The sequence below is a fragment of the Sus scrofa genome, chromosome 18 (genome assembly GCF_000003025.6).
Source record: "Sus scrofa isolate TJ Tabasco breed Duroc chromosome 18, Sscrofa11.1, whole genome shotgun sequence".
Taxonomy (NCBI): domain Eukaryota; kingdom Metazoa; phylum Chordata; class Mammalia; order Artiodactyla; family Suidae; genus Sus; species Sus scrofa.
Window position 1 is genome coordinate 5,222,531 of NC_010460.4, and position 22,005 is coordinate 5,244,535.

Consider the following 22,005-nt stretch of genomic DNA (forward strand, 5'->3'; position numbering starts at 1 on the left):
TTAGTTTTAAGTTTTATTTTATTGTTAATATATAATAGTCACAAAATAGAAACAGTCTTAATTTTAAATGTTTTGGTATTGAAAATGTTGGAATGCCTTTTCTATGAAATATTACTTTAGAAGTAATAGTCTTAAATTTTATAATTCTGCCACTTAGCTCAGCATCTGTGCTACTCTAGATATTTAGTAAATGGCTGAATGAGTGAGTTTCGGCATTTAATTTCTTGGAAAATATTGACATTTTAAAGAAGTACTTGCTCTCCTTAGGTACTGCTGATGACGCCTTAGCCGACATTTCCGAAGTCTTAAACACAGATGATGACATTCTTGGAATAATTTCAGATGACCTGGCGAAATCAGTTGATCATTCAGGTATATGTGAATACCCATCTGCCCAGTGTCTGCTTTAGGATGTGAGTGAGAGGTATATGTGTGTGAAACAAGTTTAGTCTTTTCTCTGAAGCTGAAAATAAACCTTATTTTTTCTTCTTTCTTTTTTCCTTGGCGTTGTCAAAGAACTCGTTTTATTTGCTCTGCCTTGGCTTTTCTGCTTTAAGAGGGGAGATAGCCAGTTAGTTCATTTATGTTGTCTTTCTAAGTGCATCAGATGTAAGGCCTGTTGCCTTAGTGTCCTGCTGCACCTGTCTCTTCTTTTGTTTGCATTGTCCCCCACTTCCTGCTCCTGGTAATCACCCCTTTTATTTGGTTTGGGTCTTGTAGGTCTTGATTTATGCACTTTCCAGGTTGAGAGCTCACCTTGTCCATTTGGTAAGAAACTGAGCAATGGATGACGGCTGACTAGAAGTAGTCTTTTTTTTTTTTTTTTTTTTTTTAAATAGTGAATTCAGCTGAAACAACCTGTAGGTGCATGTGTATTTGTTATAGTGCTAATGTGTCACTAATCCGACTTCGCTTTTCCCTTTGTGTGTGCAGCCAAAGCATGGACACCTGCACTGTGCTTTGGATGACTCTCTCAGTAGTGTTCTTTTTTCTTTTTTCTTTTTTTTTCAAGTGAATGGTTTTATTCTTGTTAATATCACCTAAATATTATAGAGTTAGTTCCTAATATAAGATCAGATACGAGCAGATGAAATTTTACTTTCTGACAGTAATAATATTGAGAAGGCATGATAAGGTAGATGATAAACCACTTATAAATGTGACTTGCTTAAAAACCAATTTATATGAGATAAAATATGTTATAAACATAATCTGTTTCTTGTTTTTGACTTATTTTGCATTTCAGAAATACAACCTGTAGTTCAAATTACTTGCAAAAGGTTAATTTTTACTAAGCATGAAGAATTTTAGAGCTTTTTTAAAAAATGTGTGTGAAACTTAATTGTTTCACAGACTGCATATATAGTTGAACTATATATTTGACACCACTGTTTTCCAAATGAAAGCAATTGTTTGTATATTTAACATGGTATATTGATTCTTAATGATATGGTGCTTTTTGTGTGGAAGTTAGCAGTTAAGAACCAGATGTGCTCTTTTGTGCCTGAGGAAATGTTCTTGCTTTGATTAAAATATAACTTTAGGCGGCACCTAAATTTACAGATACGTTGTGCCTGATTTTTACTGATTAATACTGCAGGTTGGTATAAGAATCCAGATCAGGAGTTTCCGCTGTGGTGCAAGGGGATTGTCGGCGTCTTGGGAGCACTGGGACGCAGGTGTGATCCCCAGCCCAGCTCAGAGCGTTAAGGATCTGGCATTGCCTCAGCTGTAGTGTAGGTTGCAACTGCAGCTCAGATCTGATTCCTGGCCTGGAAACTCTGTGTGCCATGGGGTGGCCAAAAAAGAAAAAGAAAAAAAAAAAAAATCCAGATTAATTCAGAATGACAGGCTTTTCATTGCCTGTGTCAGTCCTGTTGCTGGGTGTCAGTGCAGGTAACTCACGCCGTGCATTTTGCGCGAGGTACGCGCACTCACTCTTCTCCCTGTGCATGTCTTGCTCCTCCAGCTGGAATAGACATTGGGCCTGATGCTCATGACCCTTCTCTGCCTCAGCCAAGTGTCAATCAGAGTTCACGACCCTTGAGTGAAGAGCAGCTTGACGGCATCCTCAGTCCTGAGCTAGACAAAATGGTCACAGATGGTAAACTATTTGCCCTACATCTAGGCTTTCTAAAAGACATGAGTAAATATGATTTTCAAAGATTTCTGCATGCTTATTTACAATTTAATTTCCATTGATAATTTTATGTCAAATGCTCTTTGGCATCAGGGCATCGAAATGGTAGTTGTTAATATTTCCACTTCTTTATTTTATCCTAGGAGCAATTCTTGGAAAGTTATATAAAATTCCAGGTACCTGTGTTCTGTTTTTTTACTTGATGAAAAGGGCATTTCCTGTATTCTTCGGCTCTTGCAGTCTTTTAACCTCACGGTCGCTGTAATTGTGTCTCTCAGAGCTTGGAGGAAAGGACGTGGAGGACCTGTTTACGGCGGTGCTCAGCCCCGCAGCCGCGCAGCCTCCCCCTGCCCCGGCGCCACAGCTGCTGCCCATGCACAGTCAGGGTATGTCACCTCTAGAAAAGTGTCGTAAGTATGGCTGTGCAGCGTGCGCCTGCAGCCCTGTCCCTTCGTGACGGCACGCCCACGGAAAAGTACTCATCTCTGCATTTGCCTCAGCGGCACACCGACTTCGCTGGCGGTCTCGCGAAGTCAGTGGTTTGCTTTATGACCAGCATTCTTCTGCTCGCATTCTCGGCAGCCCCTGCCTTCTTCACCACTCCCACCAGGCCTAGTCCCAGCTCACTTTCACTTAGGCCTTCCCGAAAAATTGTTTTGGAAAACTGCTCCCCCCTCACCTGGCTGCCTTGGCCTGGTGGATCCGGTCTCAGTTTCACTGTCGTCTTGTGTGACAAGCAGGGCACCCCCTCCATACCTACCCCTGTGCTTTCCATTTGTAGCGTGAGGTACAAATGTAAATACCTGTTTGGGTGATGGTGGTTTTCCCTCTACATTGTGAGCCCCTTGAAGGTGGGGTCCCTTCTGTCTTCAGCACTGTACACTGTGCCACGGACTATGGCCCCAGTATATCTTTGAAAGTAAATCCAGGACCTTTCCACCCCTGACTGTGAAGTTCCTCATTCTAGGGAGATTGGCCTGTTTTTCGATTGATCCATTTTCTTCTGCTCACTGTAACTCGTTGCAAAATAAGCTTAAAGCGTTCCTTTCTCCCCTTCTGGAGAGCTGCAGCATGACTTGGCTAGAGTCACAACTTGTGGGAGTAGATGAGGAGGTAGTGCTGCAGGTATGGGACTTGTCTACAGAAAGGCGTCTGGAGTGGCCCTGTGGTGGGGTGTATGCTTGGTAATCTGAGTGTGGGGTCATTTCTCTGTATCCTGTTGTCACTGCTTCATGACTGTGTATTGACTAATGGTACTTTTACAAGCTCATACACTGTTGTATGAATGCTAAAGTGTGCAGATAATTTATCTTCCCTACCAATTTTTGTGTATACATGCCAAGTTCTATAATGTACATAGTTAAAATATTTTAATTTCTACCAATTTAGCCTGTAAACACCATTTTACCTTGATTTTTGCCAGACTAAACATGTGACTTACATTTGGATAAAAGAGAATCACCATAAGTGCCTCTTGCTTAAATTGTCCCCTTAACACTTCCTTAATGATGAAGAACTCGTCCCAACATGAAAGAAAAGCTCTTTCTGTGTTTTCTGAAACTGAAAGCATGTATTTTGGAAATCATGTCCATTAAAGATAAATGCCCTTAAAAAAGACTTCACAGTCATTCTTTCAGTCATTTCACGGTGCAGTCTCCTTTTTAAGGAAGGTTTCGAGGATTTTGTGCGGGGAGGCAGTGTTTAAGGAGGCGAAAACAGGGGGTGCACCTGGGGCTAGGTTTTGTTTAGGCAGCTATGCAAACCAGGCGTTGGCAGTTGGCCTTTTTTTCTCCAGGTTTCTGAGAGCCATTGAAAATCTCACACCAGTGAAATGACCTGATGGATGATACATTTTGGCAGAGCAGCTCTGATGTCAAAATCAGAAATGAATCTGAGACAAGCTGTACTAATGAGTTTATTGCAACTGGAACTGAGTTAAGAATCTGAGTCCCTGTATATATACCTGCAGTGCTAAGGGAGAGGAGGTGTTGCATTTGAGAGACAGAGATGTTAGAACAAGCAGGATTGTGCTACCCAGTGGGTGTAAGGCGTGAGGAGAGAGCGGTGAAACGAGTTAGACGCTATATGAGCCAGGCTTGCCTGGAGGCTAACCATTGTGTTGTAAACTAGAAATAGGGAGCAAGGAAGTGTGTGTCTGTGTGTGCGTTGGGGAGGGTGGGTAGTGGAGATGTAATGAATTTAGTTTTAGGCCATTTTTAGTTTGTCAGAAAGGGGGTGTATACATTGTTCTGACTTCCTGGCGGTGGTTGAAGCACGCAGCTGAAAATGTAGGAATTATCTGTGTATCGGTAGTTACCGAAGTTGTCAGAAGAATGAGATTTGAGAGAACGTACTGCCAGGAGAGTGCACAATCTTGAAGAGCTCTTAATTAAATGTAATGAGTTACATGCTTAACTTACTTAAATAAGGTGTGCATTGGATGCTCCTTTTTTGTCCCCTTTCTAAGGGTTAGGTGAAATTAAAAAAAAAAAAAGACGGAGATGAAGATCCTGCATGAGAGTTAGAGGATCTTAGCAATGATGATTAGACAGTGGTAAAGTTAGGAAGGATGAGTTCTTGAATGATGTGGTTTCATTGGATGGTAACGGTTGTGATTTTCAGTGGAATAACTTAACAGAGTTGAGTGGGGAGGAAGGACCGGTGGCAGAGCGGGATGTGTTGACAGTTCTACAGAAGGTCAAAAAGCAGAAAGGGGAAATTTCTACAAGCTGGAGACAGTAACTTGAAATCACTTTAGGTGAAAGTTACATGAAGTGACTTTTCAGTTCTCACTATGATTCATGCCGTGAAGAAGATACTAGGAGTTCCTGTTGTGGCTCAGTGGTTAACAAACCCTACTAGTATCCATGAGGACTCAGGTTCGATCCCTGGCCTCTCTCAGTGGGTTGAAGGATCCAGCGTTGCCATGAGCTGTGGTGTAGGTTGCAGACGCGGCTCAGATCTGGCGTTGCTGTGGCCTAGGCCAGCCGCTACAGCTCCGGTTTGACCCCCTAGCCTGAAAACCTCCATATGCCATGGGTGTGGCCCTAAAAAGACCAAAAAAGAAAAAAAAAATGATACTAGTGTGACCAGGTTGAGTAAACATGGTAGACTTGAGAAGGGGGAAGACAAGACCAGCTTCTAATGAAAATAATCATAAAGGGAGGATGTTTTACATTTACTTATGTGTACTTGAGTAAGTTATTTAGTTTCTCTGAGTCTTTTTGCGTAAATGGAGCTACATGTAATAACCCATTTCATAGGGTTGTCGTGAGGACCGTAGAAGCTTTTAGAACAGTTCCAGGCACGTAGTAAAGTGCTAATAAGTCATAGCTCTTCCTCTGATGTAAGGTTTCAACATGGTTGCATTGCAGTTCCAGTACTTAGTACTGATAGAGCGCTACGAGATACAAATCCAGCTAGTATCCTTGAGGACGAGGGTTCGATCTCTGGCCTCAGTGGGTTAAGGGTCTGGTGTTGCCGTGAGCTGTGGTGTAGGTCGCAGATGCAGCTCAGATTTGACATTGCTGTGGCTGTGGTATAGGCTGACAACTACAGCTGCAATTTGACTCTTAGCCTGGGAACCTCCATATGTCATGGGTATGGCGGGTATGCCCTAAAAAGACAAAAGAAAAAGTTGTAGACGGGTTTTCATTTTGGTATAAGGAACATCTGTTTGTACATTTTTGAGTGGAGAAGAGAAGGAATATTTGATAACTTATTAGCATTTGTTGAGATTCACCCCCCCTTTTTTTTTCTTTTCTTTTCTTTTTTTTTTTTTTTTTTTTTTGCTTTTTAGGGCCACACCTGCAGTTGCAGCATATGGAAGTTCCAGGCTAGGGGTCGAATCTGAGCTACAGCCGCCAGCCTACACTGCAGCAACTCAGGATCCAAGCCATGTCTACAGCTATACTGCAGCTCAACGCAAGGCCAGGGGTTGAACCCAAATCCTCATAGATCCTCGTCAGAGTCATTAACCTCTGAGCCATGAAGGGAAGGCGCTTTCTTTTTTAGAGTTCACATGTACTGCATCCCAGCACTGTGCTGAAAACGGTGCAGGCAGTGTGCCAGTTACATTACAGAATACCCTCATCTTACAGAAATAGTGCTTGATTCTGCTTCCAGCACGTAGCAGAATTAAGATTCAAGCCCAGGGCTGTTGGTCTCCAAGACATCTATCATGATAAAGTAAATAGAATTACAGAGACCATACTTTACAGTTTTGAAATCGGCTCCTCTGTAGGCAATACTTTAAATCCTACTTTTAAATAGTATTTAAATAAACACCTTTTATTAAATAGTGATAAATAGGAGTTCCCCTTGTGGTGCCGCAGAAATGAATCCAACTAGGAACCATGAGGTTTCGGGTTCGATCCCTGGCCTCGCTCAGTGGGTTAAGGATCCAGCATTGCTCTGAGCTGTGGTGTAGGTTGGCATCTGTAGCTCTGATTTGACCCCTAGCCTGGGAACCTGCATATGCCATAGGTATGGTCCTAAAAAGCCAAGAAAAAAAAGGGGGGGGGGTAAATAGTAATTACTATTCAATAGTTTTAATTTGGAAATATTTTGCTGCTTTTATTTTTTAATAATTTGCAAACTGAAGTAATGCTTTCTTCTTCTAAGATGTTTTTTCACGGATACCACTCATGAATGGCCTTATTGCACCCGGTCCTCACCTCCCACATAACTCTCTGCCTGCTGGAAGCGGATTGGGAACCTTCCCTTCTGTCGCACCATCTCCCTACGCTGATGCCAGGTATCTGGAAGCCTTTGCTTTCTGCAGAAACTTGATACATATTAATTACTCTAAGTGATGTGTGTGCACAGTGTTAGTGTGTGTGCTGCGCCCTCTGGGATCTTTGCTAACAATTGTCAAACATCAGCTGTTTGTGGTAAGAGCTTTAATGAAACTGCTTGACCATAGTACTTAGAAAGTTACTTGATTTGCCAGGGATAAAAATCCAGCCTTTAATCCAATGGCAAGTGATCCTAACGGCTCTTGGACATCCTCGGCGCCCACCATGGAAGGAGAAAATGATACAATGTCAAACGCCCAGAGGAGCACACTCAAGTGGGAGAAGGAGGAGGCCCTGGGCGAAATGGCAACGGTGGCCCCCGTGCTCTACACTAATGTTAATTTCCCCAACCTCAAGGAGGAGTTCCCCGGTGAGTCACAGGCCTTCTCTGCTTCCGTGTCTCCAGCTTTCCCGTGTGTGTGTGTGTGTGTGTGTGTGTGTGTGTGTGTGTGTGTAAGGAAAGGCCGTTTTTGTCTTCGTTCTGCTCCAGCAGAGAGTCCTGTGTCATCACTAATGTTTATTAGCTCATGAGCCTGCACAATGTCAAGATATCTGGAAACATCCTGCATTTTCTTAGTTCTGAGCTTTCTACCCAAAGTTAATTTTAATTAATGAAATCATTCCCTCTCCTTGCAGTCTTTTTGAACATGTGAACGTCAGTGTCGTGTTATATGTGTAATTCTCCAAAAAAATTCCTAGAATAGAAGCTTAACACTTAATCAGAAGCATGAAGTTGGGTTAAATCAGACTCAGTTCTAAGTATCGTTCACATCAGACCTAACGCAGTGCGATTTCCCCTTCTCCCCATCTGTCCAGTCCGTTCGAAAAAAAGCTGCTGGTACAGTGGTACTGTTTGACAATTCCGATTAACCAGAGGATGAAACAGTTGGATTAATGAAATGTCGCTTACAGAATATTTGTAAGCAAATGCTGATTTAACATCTTGAGTTCGTGTTGCAAGACAAACCGGGATTCGAAAAGGTCATTTAAACTCTGTCTTGCAGTAGTTTTCCAGCTGTCAACACATGGCTCTTTGGAATTGTTGCGAGGGTACCTAGAAGTGGGTTTTCATGTGGATGACCCCTGTCTTTTAGATGCTCTTTGGCTTTGACTCCCTTGTGGTACTTTATTCGCTGTGCACAGAAATAGCAGTAGAAATGAGTGGTTTAAGGGGGGGTTGTCTGTTAAAGAAATGTACACATTCTTCCAGTATTTTTTTTAAACTGCACTTTTATCTTCTATTTAGAGATGAGCATATTTGATTCTATTAAGTCACTTAGTATCAGGGTAAATTGTCTTTTGAGTGGAGCTGTAGTTGTTTGGTTGGGTTTTGTGTTTTGTCTATTGTCTTTTTAGGGCTGTACCCGCAGCATATGGAGGTTCTCAGGCTAGGGGTTGAATCGGAGCTACAGCTGCTAGCCTACACCACAGCCACAGCAACGGGGGATCCGAGCCACGTCTGTGACCACAGCTCACGGCAACGCTGGATCCTTAATCCATTGAGAGAGATTGAACCTGCATCCTCATGGGTCCTAGTGGGGTTCATTAACCACTGAGCCACGATGGAAACTCCTGTGGTTTTTTTGTTTGTTTGTTTTGTGTTTTAAGTAATTTTCCTTAATAAGTTTACCTGTATGATTCTAAAACCTCATGAAATACTATGTTAGGGCTCCTGATCTGTCAACTGATTTCCATTTTCACTGGCTTTTTTTGAAGATTGATTTCTTTTCTTTTTTTCTTTTAATATGGACAGAATCATGTCTGCATTTATTCCTAATTATTGATCTCACCCATACTTCATTTTATACACTGTCCCGACACTGAACTTCATAGAAATGGCTTGAAATCATTACTTTTCTTTGTCTTTGTCATGCACAAATGGTGATGAGATGCTTACATTTAATAATGAGTATTTACTTCCTTTTGATCAAATAGATTTCTCTCGAGTACAGGTGTTTTCCAAAACTTTTAGCTATGGTTCTGGTAGCATCTTACATGGTTGAGGGAGTTTACTACATTTGGCTTAACTCTTTCTTGGCTGCTTAGACTTCTGACTTAAAAACTTGCTAGCTCTGCATGTGAGAGTGTTAGTGAGGCAGCACTCCATTCAGAAAATATTTATTGGAGTTCTTTTGTGGCTCAGTGGGTTAAGGGTCCAGCGTTGTTACTGCTGCGGCTCCGGTAGTTGCTGTGGCACAGGTTTGATCCCTGGCCCGGAACTTATGCATGCCAAAGAAGGAAGGGAGGGAGGAAGAAAATACTGGTTTGGCCTACTGTGTGCTAGGACTTGATACTCTGTGAAGAACTGAATACAGGACCGTTCATTTAGAAAAATGAGGGCAGAATAAGTTTAAATAATAGCAGCTCGTCCGCCTTCTTAAGTCACGTCATTGTCGTTGCTCTATAAATACACATGCTCCGTTCTTCTGTTGCAGACTGGACTACGCGAGTGAAGCAGATCGCCAAGTTGTGGAGAAAAGCAAGCTCGCAGGAAAGAGCACCATACGTGGTATTACAAACAATCAAACAAAAACCTCCCGTATATCATGTCTTTAAATGTAATACCTGAACCTTACTTTTACTGTCTTAAGTTAAAAGAAGGATTTCTCTTTGCAAAAAACATGTGAATACTTGTACAGCTACTAAGTAGTTTTGTTTTGTAGTGATTCCCTACCTGATGAGGGAACATTTTTATAACCAGTATATTGAAGATTAAAATCGCTTATTAGCAGCCTGGTCAATACATTCCACTTTAAAATTGTTGTAGCTCTGAGAAAGAGGACTAAATTTTGAAGCTTCATTAAGTTGCCTCAGTTCGTTCCACCATAAGCTCTTTCTGTATTAGGTTTAGTTGTAAATCTTTATCTTAAACGACACATATCTTAGACACCTTGTAGAAATTTTGAAACATGAACTTTGCCGGGAATTACGAGGGTATTTTATAAGATTGACAAGTCAGATGGTGAATTGTTTTCTCCCAAATATCCAAATTAAGATTAAGATTGTCAGCTAGATCCACCTGCTTGCTTTCATTTTAAAGCGTATTAAATCTACATTATTGTGAAAAAACAGTTATTTTCTGCTTGGATCTTCAGCACACGTATTGTCAGTAATAATGACTGCTGGATAAAGCAAAAATTCCGGCAGGGGGTGAGGGAAACGTGTTAATGATGGTTTTTTTCATTTTACCTTGACTGGCAAAGGTAATGGCAGGATATTTTTCATGTTTCTCAGTGATTTTCTTTAATGTTAGGCTTCAGATTTTGGATTTTAGATTTGTAGGATTGATTTGATATTTTCCTTCTCTCTCATTTGAGAGAGATTTTAATTTTAACATTTTTGAAGGGTTTGTTAAGAAAATGACACCAAAGTTCTCTAGCCTGGATCAGATAGATAGCTGGAAACCCATCCTCATGAAGCACTCCTCAGAAAGGGGAGACGGTGGGGAGGCTGCTGTGGCCCTCACACACGGGGCTGTGGGCTCTCAAGGATAAGCTCTCCGCTATTTTCAGCTGTTTAACCTGACTTCTTTTTGCTTTCATTTGATAAAGTTAAGCAGATTTATTTAATTTTCATTTTTTAAAATATGTTAGTCTATACTGGGAGGTAATTTTCTTTTCCTTTTTTTCAAAGCAAAAAGCCAGAGATAACAGAGCTGCTTTACGAATTAATAAAGTACAGATGTCAAATGATTCCATGAAGAGGCAGCAGCAGCAAGACAGCATCGATCCCAGCTCGCGTATTGATTCAGATCTTTTCAAAGATCCACTAAAGCAAAGAGAATCGGAACATGAACAGGAATGGAAATTCAGACAGGTATGTATGTTGTTTTTCTAAGAGTTTGCTCTGGCGGGGGTGCACCTGCAGCTTGCGGAAGTTCCTAGGCCAGGCATGGAACTCGCACCACAGTGGCAGCCTGTGCCACAGCTGCAGCAACGCCAGATCCTTAGCCTGCTGCGTCACAACAGAACTTCCAAGAGTTTGCTCGTTAAAATTGGACCTTGACTATTTACAAAAAGAACTGTTTATGTCATTGTTTCAGATATAGTTCTTGTTAGAATATAAACTTTGACTCAAAGTAGACTTTCCTTTTTCAGTAAAATATATAAGTTGATTTGGGGAAATTTCTAATCAATACTATGAACAGTATCCTGCCCTAGACATCAGGTACACTCTGCTGAGTAATAGTCTCTCCTCTTCAGGAATTTACAGTCTAATATGAGAGCAACTGGAAGCGGATAATATCAAACAAATACATTTTCTGCTGCCCCCAGCAGCTATATTCTTTCCTGACCATATTAACCTATTTCTTTCCTGTTTCCTCAGCAAATGCGTCAGAAGAGTAAGCAGCAGGCCAAAATTGAAGCCACTCAGAAACTGGAGCAGGTGAAGAATGAGCAGCAGCAGCAGCAGCAACAGCAGCAGCAGCAGTTTGGCCCTCAGCCTCTCCTGGGTCAGTCTGGCTCGGACACACCGAGCAGTGGGATACAGAGCCCCTTGACCCCCCAGCCTGGCAATGGAAGTATATCTCCTGCACAGTCATTCCATAAAGACCTGTTTACAAAGCAGCCGCCCAGCACCCCTGCCTCTGCATCATCAGATGATGTGTTTGTAAAGCCGCAAGCCCCCCCTCCTCCCCCCGCGCCATCCCGGGTTTCCATCCCAGAGAGTCTGTCCCAGTCCCAGACTTCTCAGCCACCTTCCCCACAGGTGTTCTCACCTGGATCTTCTAACCCCCGGCCACCATCTCCAGTGGACCCTTATGCGAAAATGGTTGGTACCCCAAGACCACCTCCTGGGGGCCATGGCTTTTCCAGAAGAAATTCCGCGTTGGTGGAAACCTCTGCACCTTTATCATCAGTGTCTCGGCCCATGAGCGAGACGCCAGCGAGTCGGCCATCCCCAGTCAGAGATGTGTGCTCTTCCTCCGCAGCAAACAGTGACCCCTATGCAAAGCCTCCAGACACGCCTCGGCCTGTGATGGCAGATCCGTTTCCCAAGCCCTTGGGCCTACCCCGGTCTCCTATAGTTTCTGAACAAACTGCAAAAGGCCCTCTTGCAGCTGGAGCCAATGACCACTTCACTAAACCATCTCCCAGGGCAGATGCATTTCAAAGACAAAGGATACCTGACCCCTATGGGCGACCCTTGTTGACACCTGCACCTCTTGATAGTGGTTCTGGACCTTTTAAAACTCCCATGCAGCCCCCTCCATCCTCCCAGGATCCTTATGGATCAGTGTCACAGGCACCAAGGCGATTGCCTATGGACCCTTATGAAAGGCCTGCTTTGACGCCACGACCTGTAGATAACTTTTCTCACAACCAGTCAGGTGATCCGTATAGCCAGCCTCCCCTAACCCCACATCCGGCAATGAATGAATCTTTCACCCATCCTTCAAGGGCTTTCCCCCAGCCTGGAACCATGTCAAGGCTCGCATCTCAGGATCCGTACTCCCAACCTCCAGGAACTCCACGTCCTGTTGTTAATTCTTACTCCCAACCCTCAGGAACATCTCGATCCAACCCAGACCCTTACTCTCAACCTCCTGGAACTCCCCGGCCCGCCGCCATTGATCCGTATAGTCAGCAGCCACCAACCCCAAGGCCGCCTGCACAAGCAGACTTGTTGGTTCCACCTGCAGCGAACCAGAGGCATTCGGATCCATATGCTCATCCTCCTGGAACACCAAGACCTGGAATTTCTGTTCCTTACTCTCAACCACCAGCAACACCAAGGCCAAGGGTTTCAGAGGGTTTTACTAGGTCTTCAGTGACAAGACCAGTCCTCATGCCAAATCAGGACCCTTTCCTGCAGGCAGCACAGAATCGAGGACAAGCTTTACCTGGCCCCTTGGTACGGCCCCCTGATGCGTGTTCCCAAGCAGCTAGGCCACCCGGACCTGGCCTTTCAGACGCGTTCAGCCGTGTTTCCCCATCTGCTCCCCGTGATCCCTATGAGCAGCCGCCCATGACTCCAAGATCTCAGTCTGACTCTCTGGGACCGAGTCAGGTCACTCACGATGTTGCTGATCAGCCGCGGCCTGGATCAGAGGGGGCCTTGGGTGCACCTTCCAACTCTCCAGTGAATTCTCAAGGCCACCAGTTCCCTGCTGTCTCCCAACTCCCTGGACCTGCACCGACCTCGGGAGTCACCGATACACAGAATACTGTAAATATGTCTCAAGCTGATACCGAGAAATTGAGACAGGTAAACAGGTTGTATGTTCTCAGATGTTCTAAATATATTATTTGAGAAAGCTGTCCATTTTATCAAATTGAATAATTTATATACAGATGCTAAAGTTTATCTTTTCTGTAGAATTTGTCATACTTTAGAGAAGAAAGATGAAATTGGTAAAATTAACACCAGTGAATTGGACTTTCTTTTTGTTTGTTTTTTGGGGTTTTTTTTTGTTTTTGCTTTTCAGGACCACACTTGGAGCATATGGAAGGTCTCGGGCTAGGGGTCAAATCAGAGCTACAGCTGACAGCCTACACCACAGCCTCAGCAACACCGGATCCAAGCCATGTCTGCGACCTGCATCACAGCTCATGGCAACGCCAGATCCCTGACCTACTGAGTGAGGCCAGGGATTGAACCTGCATCTTCATAGATAATAGTCAGATTTGTTTCCTCTGAACCAATGGCAGGAACTCCGTGTCGTTGATAAAGGCCTTTCTTTATCTGATTTCAGTCTTCATGTGTTTGTAGGGGAGTTCTTAGATAGGAAAGCTGCAGGTTTGTGACAGTTGTGCGGCAAGAAAAAGGACCCAACTCATTTATTTTTTTTGTAAGCTATCGAATAGTTAGGTGTTAACTAGTATTCTCTCAAATGTTGAAATTCTAAGATATTTTAACGATTACCACAGTCAAATATGGGAAGCATTGAGACTTAAAAAACTATTAGTTCTCAGAAATCCCAGTGATTTTTGTTTCTTTCCGTTCAGCGACAGAAGTTACGTGAAATCATCCTCCACCAGCAGCAGAAGAAGATGGCAGGTCGGCAGGAGAAGGCCTCCCAGGATCCAGGAGCAGCGCCTCCCCCGGCCCCCCTGCAGCACTGGCAGCCGGAGAGCATCGGGCCCGCTTTCACTAGGCCTCCGCCCCCCTATCCCGGGAGCATCAGGTCACCCGTTGTTGCTCCTCTGGGACCGAGATACACAGTTTTCCCCAAAGACCCCCGTGGACCCTATCCTCCTGATGTTACTGGAGTGGGAATGAGGCCTCAGGGATTTAGGTAAAGCCTTCAGCTTCACGCCAGATTTAAACGTCTAATAGAAAAAGGGAGGAGACGATGGAGATTACATTTTTTTAAAAAGATTGACGTATGTTTTACAATGACAGCAGAGTGATTCACACACATGTGTACATACGTTATTTTCCACTCACGAGAGGACGTGGATTTTTTTTTTTTTTGCCCTCCAAGGACCCTAAAGACTGCCTTTGTTGTGACGGGTTGCCTGTACCAGCCTGACATTACAGCCAGGACGTAGTTTACCCTTCGCCGGCTCTCTGAAATGTAATGCCACATTCAGTCAGAGCCTCCCTTGATGAGATGAGTGAGAATTATCCTTTCCTTGGAGTTTTTATTTTCATTTAAATTGTAAATGTTTGTAATTTCCACATTCAACGGATGTTTTCGTTTAGGAACTTTTCGTGATAAGATGAGGTGGTGAAATTAGTGGTTTTTCCTTGAAGCGGCGGGTAGAACCATCACAGCCACATGTGGGCCTGAGTTATAGTAAGGAGGTGATTCCTTAACACAGGCTTTCGTGTTATCATGTATATTTTTTAGTCTAATATCTACCTCCGTGTTATAGTCTTACCCTTGTTTTTCTTTTTTCTTTCTCCTTATTTAGACTTTATGCCTCTTTTGCTTTATTTCATATTTATTTGTAAATTGCCTTTGGTTCTTTTAGAATGAGGTACAATATAAGTAAAAGTATTGGTATAATTTATTCATTTACTAAATCATTACAGATAATGCCTGTCCTTGTTCATCTCATTACCCCTCGTCCTCTTTGCTTTCAAGCAAATGGTTTACTATGTCCACTTACCATGCCTTTGTTTTCTCATGTGCCAAGGCCTGTAGGTCTCTCTGCATACGTGATTAGACCTCCTGCCTTCATTCAGGCGTCCTCCCCACGTCAGCCTCCCCATATCAGAGTCTCCCTAAATAGAGAAAGAAGAAATGGCCTCTAATGCAACTCCAGCAGTATCCTGCTGATTTCCAAACAGTTGACTCCATCTGCTTGTTGGCTTTCCTTTTCTTTGTCTACATTATCTGTTAGATCACACGTCTTTATTGCTTGGGTATGGCATTTATTATAGGGTACTTAGCAAAGATTTATTTGCATGTAGATGCTTTATAAGTGCTTTCTAATGGTGATAATTTTGGTTTTGCTAAGTCATTCTATCTGGCAACCTTAGTTTTGTATTTGAGTTTCATCTCAGATGTTTGCTTTTTATCAAACTAACTCTAAATTCAGCATAATACTTACTATTAACTATGTGCTTTTTTCGTCTTCTTTCAGATTTGGATTTCCAGGAGGAAGTCATGGTCGCTTGTCAAGTCAGGAACGCTTCCTTATGCCTCCTCAGCAAATACAGGGGTCTGGAGTTCCTCCCCAGCTGAGAAGGTCAATGTCTGTCGATATGACTAGGCCTCTAAATAACTCACAGATGAATAACCCAGTTGGACTTCCTCAGCATTTTCCACCACAGAGCCTGCCAGTTCAGCAGCATAACATACTGGGCCAAGCATTTATCGAGTTGAGGCACAGGGCCCCCGATGGAAGGCCACGGATGCCCTTCACCGCCTCTCCAGGCAACATGATAGAGGCACCTTCCCATCCGAGACATGGGAGCTTCGTTCCCCGACCAGACTTCCCAGGCCCAAGACACACAGACCCAATGAGACGGCCTTCCCAAGCTCTCCCTCATCAGCTGCCTGTGCATCCCAATTTGGAACAAGTGCCACCAGCTCCGCAAGAGCAAAGCCATCCCGTCCACTCGTCTTCTGTGCTCATGAGGTCTCTGAGTCATCCCTTGGGAGGTGAATTTCCGGAGGCCCCTCTGTCAGCGTCTGCACCAGCTGAAGCGGCGCCTGATAATTTGCAGATAACCGCCCAGTCTTCCGACGGTCTCGAGGAAAAGCTGGACTCTGATGACCCCTCAGTTAAAGAACTGGATGTTAAAGACCTCGAGGGGGTTGAAGTCAAAGACTTGGATGATGAAGACCTTGAAAATTTAAATCTAGATACAGAGGATGGCAAGGGCGATGAATTAGATACCTTAGGTAATTTGGAAACTAACGATCCTAACCTGGACGACCTCTTAAAGTCTGGAGAATTTGACATCATTGCGTACACAGATCCGGAACTGGACTTGGGAGATAAGAAAAGCATGTTTAACGAGGAACTCGACCTCAGTGTTCCAATCGATGATAAGTTAGATAGTCAGTGTGTATCTCTTGAACCCCCCAAAAAGGAGCAAGAAGACAAAACTGTGGTTCCTTCCGATAAGCCTTCTCCTTGGAAAAAATCCACTGTCACCAGTGAGATAAAAACGGAAGTACTGTCTCCAAATTCTAAAGGGGAAACCAACTGTGAAAGTGAGAAAAGTGAAGCGTGTAGAGACCACGTGGACGCCCCCTGCCCCGGGGCCTCTGCTCACACAGCCACAAATGATGGGGAGAAAGCTTCCTTGCAGTCTTGTGATACGGAGCTCCTTGAGAAGAGGGCCGACGGAGACACCGCTGGCTCCAACACAGCTGGTGGTCATGGGCCTGCTCACTTGCCTGCCGAAGATGTGATAAACCCTTGCGGGATAACGGGATCGACTCCAGTTCTCTCAAGTTTACTCGCTAATGAGAAATCTGATAACTCAGACACGAGGCCGTTGGGGTCTCCACCTCCAACTCTGCCGGCCTCACCATCCAGTCATGTGTCAAGTTTGCCTCCTCCCCTCATGACACCACCTGGTCATGGTCTGGATAACACCATGAATTCCAATGTGACGGCGGTCCCTAGATTAAACCACACTTTCCCTCCGGGTATGCAGGTAAACCCGGGATTCCTCCAGGGCCAGTCACCAGTAAACCACGCTTTTGGAACAGGAAAACCTACAAATCAGACTGTCCCTCTGACAAGTCAGTCTGGTACCGGCGGCATGTCGGGACCCCAGCAGCTAATGATTCCTCAGACGTTAGCCCAGCAGAATAGAGAGAGGCCCCTCCTTCTGGAGGAGCAGCCTCTCCTTCTGCAGGATCTTCTGGACCAGGAGCGGCAGGAACAACAGCAGCAGAGACAGATGCAAGCCATGATCCGTCAGCGGTCGGAACCATTCTTCCCCAACATCGGTAGGAATTCCTTTGTGTTTCAAAAATACTGTGTGCATGCTGCTTTCCACCCAATTTTCAGTGTGAAAATTCCCTGTGGACTAGAGCACCGAGGGCCTATTTCTGTTACTCCTTCAGTTTTGAAATGAAAGTAATTAAGAGTTTTTTAGGATTCCTCCCAGGTAAATCAAGAGATTGAAAAGTCTGAGTTTCAGACCTTCTCAATTTTTTATGATATTGTTTATCATAAAATATATTTTTATAGTATTTAATAGAAACACATCTTTTTTAGTTTTTTCCCTTCTTTATTACCAGGTATTTTCAGAGTCATTGAAAGATGAATTTAAAGAAATTTGTTAGAAATAATCTTCTTCTTACCTTATTATGTACAGTGAATGCCTGGCAATTTTTTTGGTCACACAAAGCTCTTTAACTTTTTTCCAGTAGCTTGGGGACAGTCCCACAAAACAGAACTACAGTAGAAATACCTGAGTGCCTTTACGAGAAAGAATCAGCAGTTAAAGAACACGTGTCTAAGGAATGATTTCTTCTAAACAATAAAATTGACCTTCTGGGGGTTCCCATCGTGGCGCAGTGGTTAACGAATCCAACTAGGAACCATGAGGTTGTGGGTTCGATCCCTGGCCTTGTTCAGTGGGTTAAGGATCCGGCTTTGCCGTGAGCTGTGGTGTCAGTCGCAGATGCGGCTCAGGTCCCACATTGCTGTGGCTGTGGTGTAGGCTTGGCGGCTGCGTCTCCAATTAGACCCCTAGCTTGGGAACCTCCACATGCCGTGGTGTGGCCCTGGAGAAGGCAAAAAGACAAAAAAAAAAAAAAAAAAAAATGACCGTCTGTCCTACATACATTACCAATTCCATCATATTGGTCTCATTTCCTTTTTATTTATGCAGAGAGGTTTTTTTCTCAGTAGCCTATCCTTATTGTAAGAAATTCATACATTTTTCTCTTAAAGAGTGATAACTAATTTAGTGGAACTCCTTCGTATTGCAGAAATAACTGCAGATTCTCATTCATGATATAATATTACTAAATAAGCAATTCTACTTAATATTGTGAAATTTGGGGTGAAAGGAATTGCATTGCTTCAGATCAGTGCTGTAATCTCCCTTATGTTTGACAAGCACCTTGTTTTGATTCTTGCAAAACTAAGGTGTTCATGGATCACTTAGGATGAAATTCAGGATACGATTCTTGTCATTTCATAATTCCTTACCTGGAATAGAGAGACCGACAATAGCTATTATTATGTAATAAGGAACAAGGAGTTCCCATTGTGCTCAGTGGGTTAAGGACTCAATGTTGTCGCTGAAGATTCAGGTTCAATCCCTGTCCTCACTCAGTGGGTTAAGGATCTGGCATTGCCGCAGCTGTGGCAGTAGGTCACAGACACAGCTCAGATCCAGTGTTGCCGTTGTCATGGCTGTGGTGTAGGTCCTAGCTGCTGCTCTGATTTGACCCCAGCCCTGAAACCTCCATATGCCACAGCTGCAGCCGTGAAAGTAGTGGTAATAGCAGGAGTGGCAGCAGCAGCAGAAGCAGCAGCAATAGTAGTAGTCATTGTTGTAGTCATGCATAGGGAGTGTAGGTTACATGTTTGGGATAGTTCTGTTACCTCTTAGTGTCATTTGAACCAACTGCTATGAAATAAGTAACTTTAAAATGTATTTCTTCTTTAGATTTTGATGCAATTACAGATCCTATAATGAAAGCCAAAATGGTGGCTCTTAAAGGCATAAATAAAGTAATGGCACAAAACAATATGGGCATGCCGCCGATGGTTATGAACAGGTAGGTGAAGACGTCTCTCCTTCTTCCTGTGCGTCAAGAAGTGTGTGAAACTGGGAGTTCCCGTCGTGGCGCAGTGGTTAACAAATCCGACTAGGAACCATGAGGTTGCGGGTTCGGTCCCTGCCCTTGCTCAGTGGGTTAACGATCCGGCGTTGCCGTGAGCTGTGGTGTAGGTTGCAGACGCGGCTCGGATCCCGCGTTGCTGAGACTCTGGCGTAGGCTGGTGGCTGCAACTCCGATTCAACCCCTAGCCTGGGAACCTCCATATGCCGCGGGAGCGGCCCAAGAAATAGCAACAACAACAACAAAAAGACAAAAGACAAAAAAAAAAAAAAAAAAAAAAAAAAAGAAGTGTGTGAAACTGGAGTTCCTGTTGTGGCACAGCAGGTTAAGAACCCAGCTAGTATCCATGAAGATGCGGGTTCAGTTCCTGGCCTCACTCTGTGGGTTAAAGGATCCAGCGTTGCCGTAAGCTGCAGTATAGGTTGCAGATGTGGCTTGGATCTGGCGTGGCTGTGGCTGTGGTGTAGGCCAGCAGCTGTGGCTCCAATATGACCCCTAGGCTGGGAACCTACATATGCCACAGGTTCGGCCCTAAAAAGACAAAAAAAAAAAAAAAAAAAAAAAAAAAAAGAAGTGCGTGAAATTATTGCTAGTTACTAGAGAGCATTTTGTACCTCAAAACTTGGATTTTAGGAATGAACAATGAATACTTACTTAAATTGATTGTGATGTCAGCTGAATATGATCAAAGGGAAACTGCTGTGCAAATGTAAAGAAAGACTAAACTTTCATTGGTTTCAGGGCAAACATAATAAAACAGTATAGAGTGCTTTGAAAGGGTGACTTGATTAAGCAGGAAATCCAAAGTATTTAAGTGTATGTTTGTTTAAAACTTTAGAACAGTTGAAGCTAATTCACAGCTGCTTGGGACGGAGGTCCTTCACCCTGAAGGTGAAGAAGGAGGATAAGCAGGAAAATGAAATTAAACAGCTCTGTGCTGAGAATAGAAGGTAGCGTAGTTAAGCCTGTGAATATTTTTTTATTCCATCAGAGAACATTTGAAAGTTGGCATTGGGAAAATTTATAAACCTTTTTACTCTTAGCAGAAAATGGAAAATTGTACATTAAAGAAGACTGTGCAAGTAGTTTGACTCTGAATTTCTGAAATTAGAGTATTCATGCCCCTTAAGGGGTATTAATAACCACAGGCAGTGTTTCTTAAGTTTTGATAATGGACCATCATCAGAATTATGTGGTAGTCTTTTTTAAAGATGCAGGTTCATTTGCTCCACAGGAGATGGCCTGAATCAGAACATCTGGAGAGGATGCTCGTGTGCCTGTGGTTGGAGTGGGTGCCGTGCATGTTGCTGTTTGAGGACCTCAGTCAGTGGAATAGGCGTAGAGCCTCCAGTTAGCCTGATTATCTTGTTGAGTGTGGATAATTGCGGAGTTGAATATAAAATCCACATGAACTTAAGATGAACATGATCCCTCAAGTAAACCGGGAGTCCTTCCAGGGGCTTCGTTGAGACGCTCTGGGAACGGCCGGGAAGCACCGTTGAGAGCGCAAAGGAGAGAGGGGTTTCTCATGATTTTTGTTATTGCACAGCCTCTGTCAACACTATTTATATGTCACAAGGATTCAGAAGTTTTTTATGTCATAAACTTTTTTGACGTTCCAGTGAAGCCCTTGAATTCCTTCGCAGAATATTTTAATGCAAAACCAAAAACATAGGCTTACAGAGGAAACAATTATGTATGAAATAGAGTTATCTAAATGTGAAAGTTACAGTAGACATATATGCCTCTTTATTGTATTATTAAATTGAGCAGTAGGTCTAATAACTACCATTATTACAAAGTAATGATGAACCTAAATGACCTCCCAGGTATGTGCAACAACTTGCTGTGAAAATGATGTGAACACTCTTGGTGACAGAGTCATGGTACTGCTAATCCTGCTGTAGTTTTTGCTGCCTGAAGTCAAAACAGAAGGAAATGCCAAACTTCATCCAGCACTTTCTTTAGAATAAGAACCTCCGAATCAGAACCCCTGCTTTTTCAGCATCACATCTGCCCCAGTTAGACACACTGATTGACCAGTCATGTAGCTGCCGTACTGTTGGCTATTCTACCAAGCCCTTGGAAGTAGAGGTGATGCCTTTTCTGAAGTGATGTGGTAGATCGACCGAGGGTGATACTCAGTGAGGTTTGGATGAAGAGCTGTTCCAGGAGTTCCCGTCGTGGCGCAGTGGTTAACGAATCCGACTAGGAACCATGAGGTTGCGGGTTCAGTCCCTGCCCTTGCTCAGTGGGTTAACGATCTGGCGTTGCCGTGAGCTGTGGTGTAGGTTGCAGACACGGCTCGGATCCCAAGTTGCTGTGGCTCTGGCGTAGGCCGGCGGCTCCAGCTTGGATTAGACCCCTAGCCTGGGAACCTCCATATGCCACGGGAGTGGCCCAAAGAAATAGCAAAAAGACAAAAAACAATAATAGTAATAATAAAAAATAAAATAAAAATTAAAAAAAAAAAGTTGTTCCACACCAGCGCTGTGGTGGGAACAGGGGGCATCAGGTGAATCAAAAGCCCGAGTGAGAAAATTAAAAAGCATAGTTTTAAATTCTAATAACACTTAGATATTAATTTGTACAATATTTGATAGATGGCTTGGAAAATAATATCTTATGTTGAAGCATTTGGTCCCTCAAGAGGCAGTGTTTGCATCAAAGCAGTACTATTTCTGTGACTGTTAAAATTTAGAATAAGTAATATCTTGCCTGATATTTTGAACCATGTAGACTTTTTCTTAGTGCCCAGTTTTTGATTTGCTTTAACTTCAGATACAGAAATGTACAGAAACATGTGAAAGTTCTTATTTGAAGTACATCTTTTGTTTTAGAATACAAAAATCTAA

General features: G+C 43.4%; 1 protein-coding gene across 19 annotated transcripts in view; it reads left to right on the top strand.

The window, feature by feature from the left end:
* Positions 1–22,005, top strand: part of KMT2C (lysine methyltransferase 2C) — a 286,456-nt gene that overhangs the window by 229,318 nt on the left and 35,133 nt on the right. For 18 of the 19 annotated variants that reach the window (XR_002340465.1, XM_021079123.1, XM_021079121.1 and 15 more), the window contains 13 exons: positions 268–372; positions 721–768; positions 1,970–2,104; positions 2,284–2,316; positions 2,419–2,526; positions 6,764–6,896; positions 7,092–7,306; positions 9,372–9,445; positions 10,570–10,752; positions 11,263–13,146; positions 13,887–14,176; positions 15,474–17,299; positions 18,976–19,087. Coding sequence is in view for 18 of the 19 variants with exons in the window: in XM_021079123.1 (XP_020934782.1) it covers positions 268–372; positions 721–768; positions 1,970–2,104; positions 2,284–2,316; positions 2,419–2,526; positions 6,764–6,896; positions 7,092–7,306; positions 9,372–9,445; positions 10,570–10,752; positions 11,263–13,146; positions 13,887–14,176; positions 15,474–17,299; positions 18,976–19,087 (5,146 nt within the window). In the remaining variant the exon portion in view is untranslated. The remainder of the gene's footprint in view (positions 1–267; positions 373–720; positions 769–1,969; positions 2,105–2,283; positions 2,317–2,418; positions 2,527–6,763; positions 6,897–7,091; positions 7,307–9,371; positions 9,446–10,569; positions 10,753–11,262; positions 13,147–13,886; positions 14,177–15,473; positions 17,300–18,975; positions 19,088–22,005) is intronic. The other variant, XM_021079130.1, reaches the window with a different exon arrangement.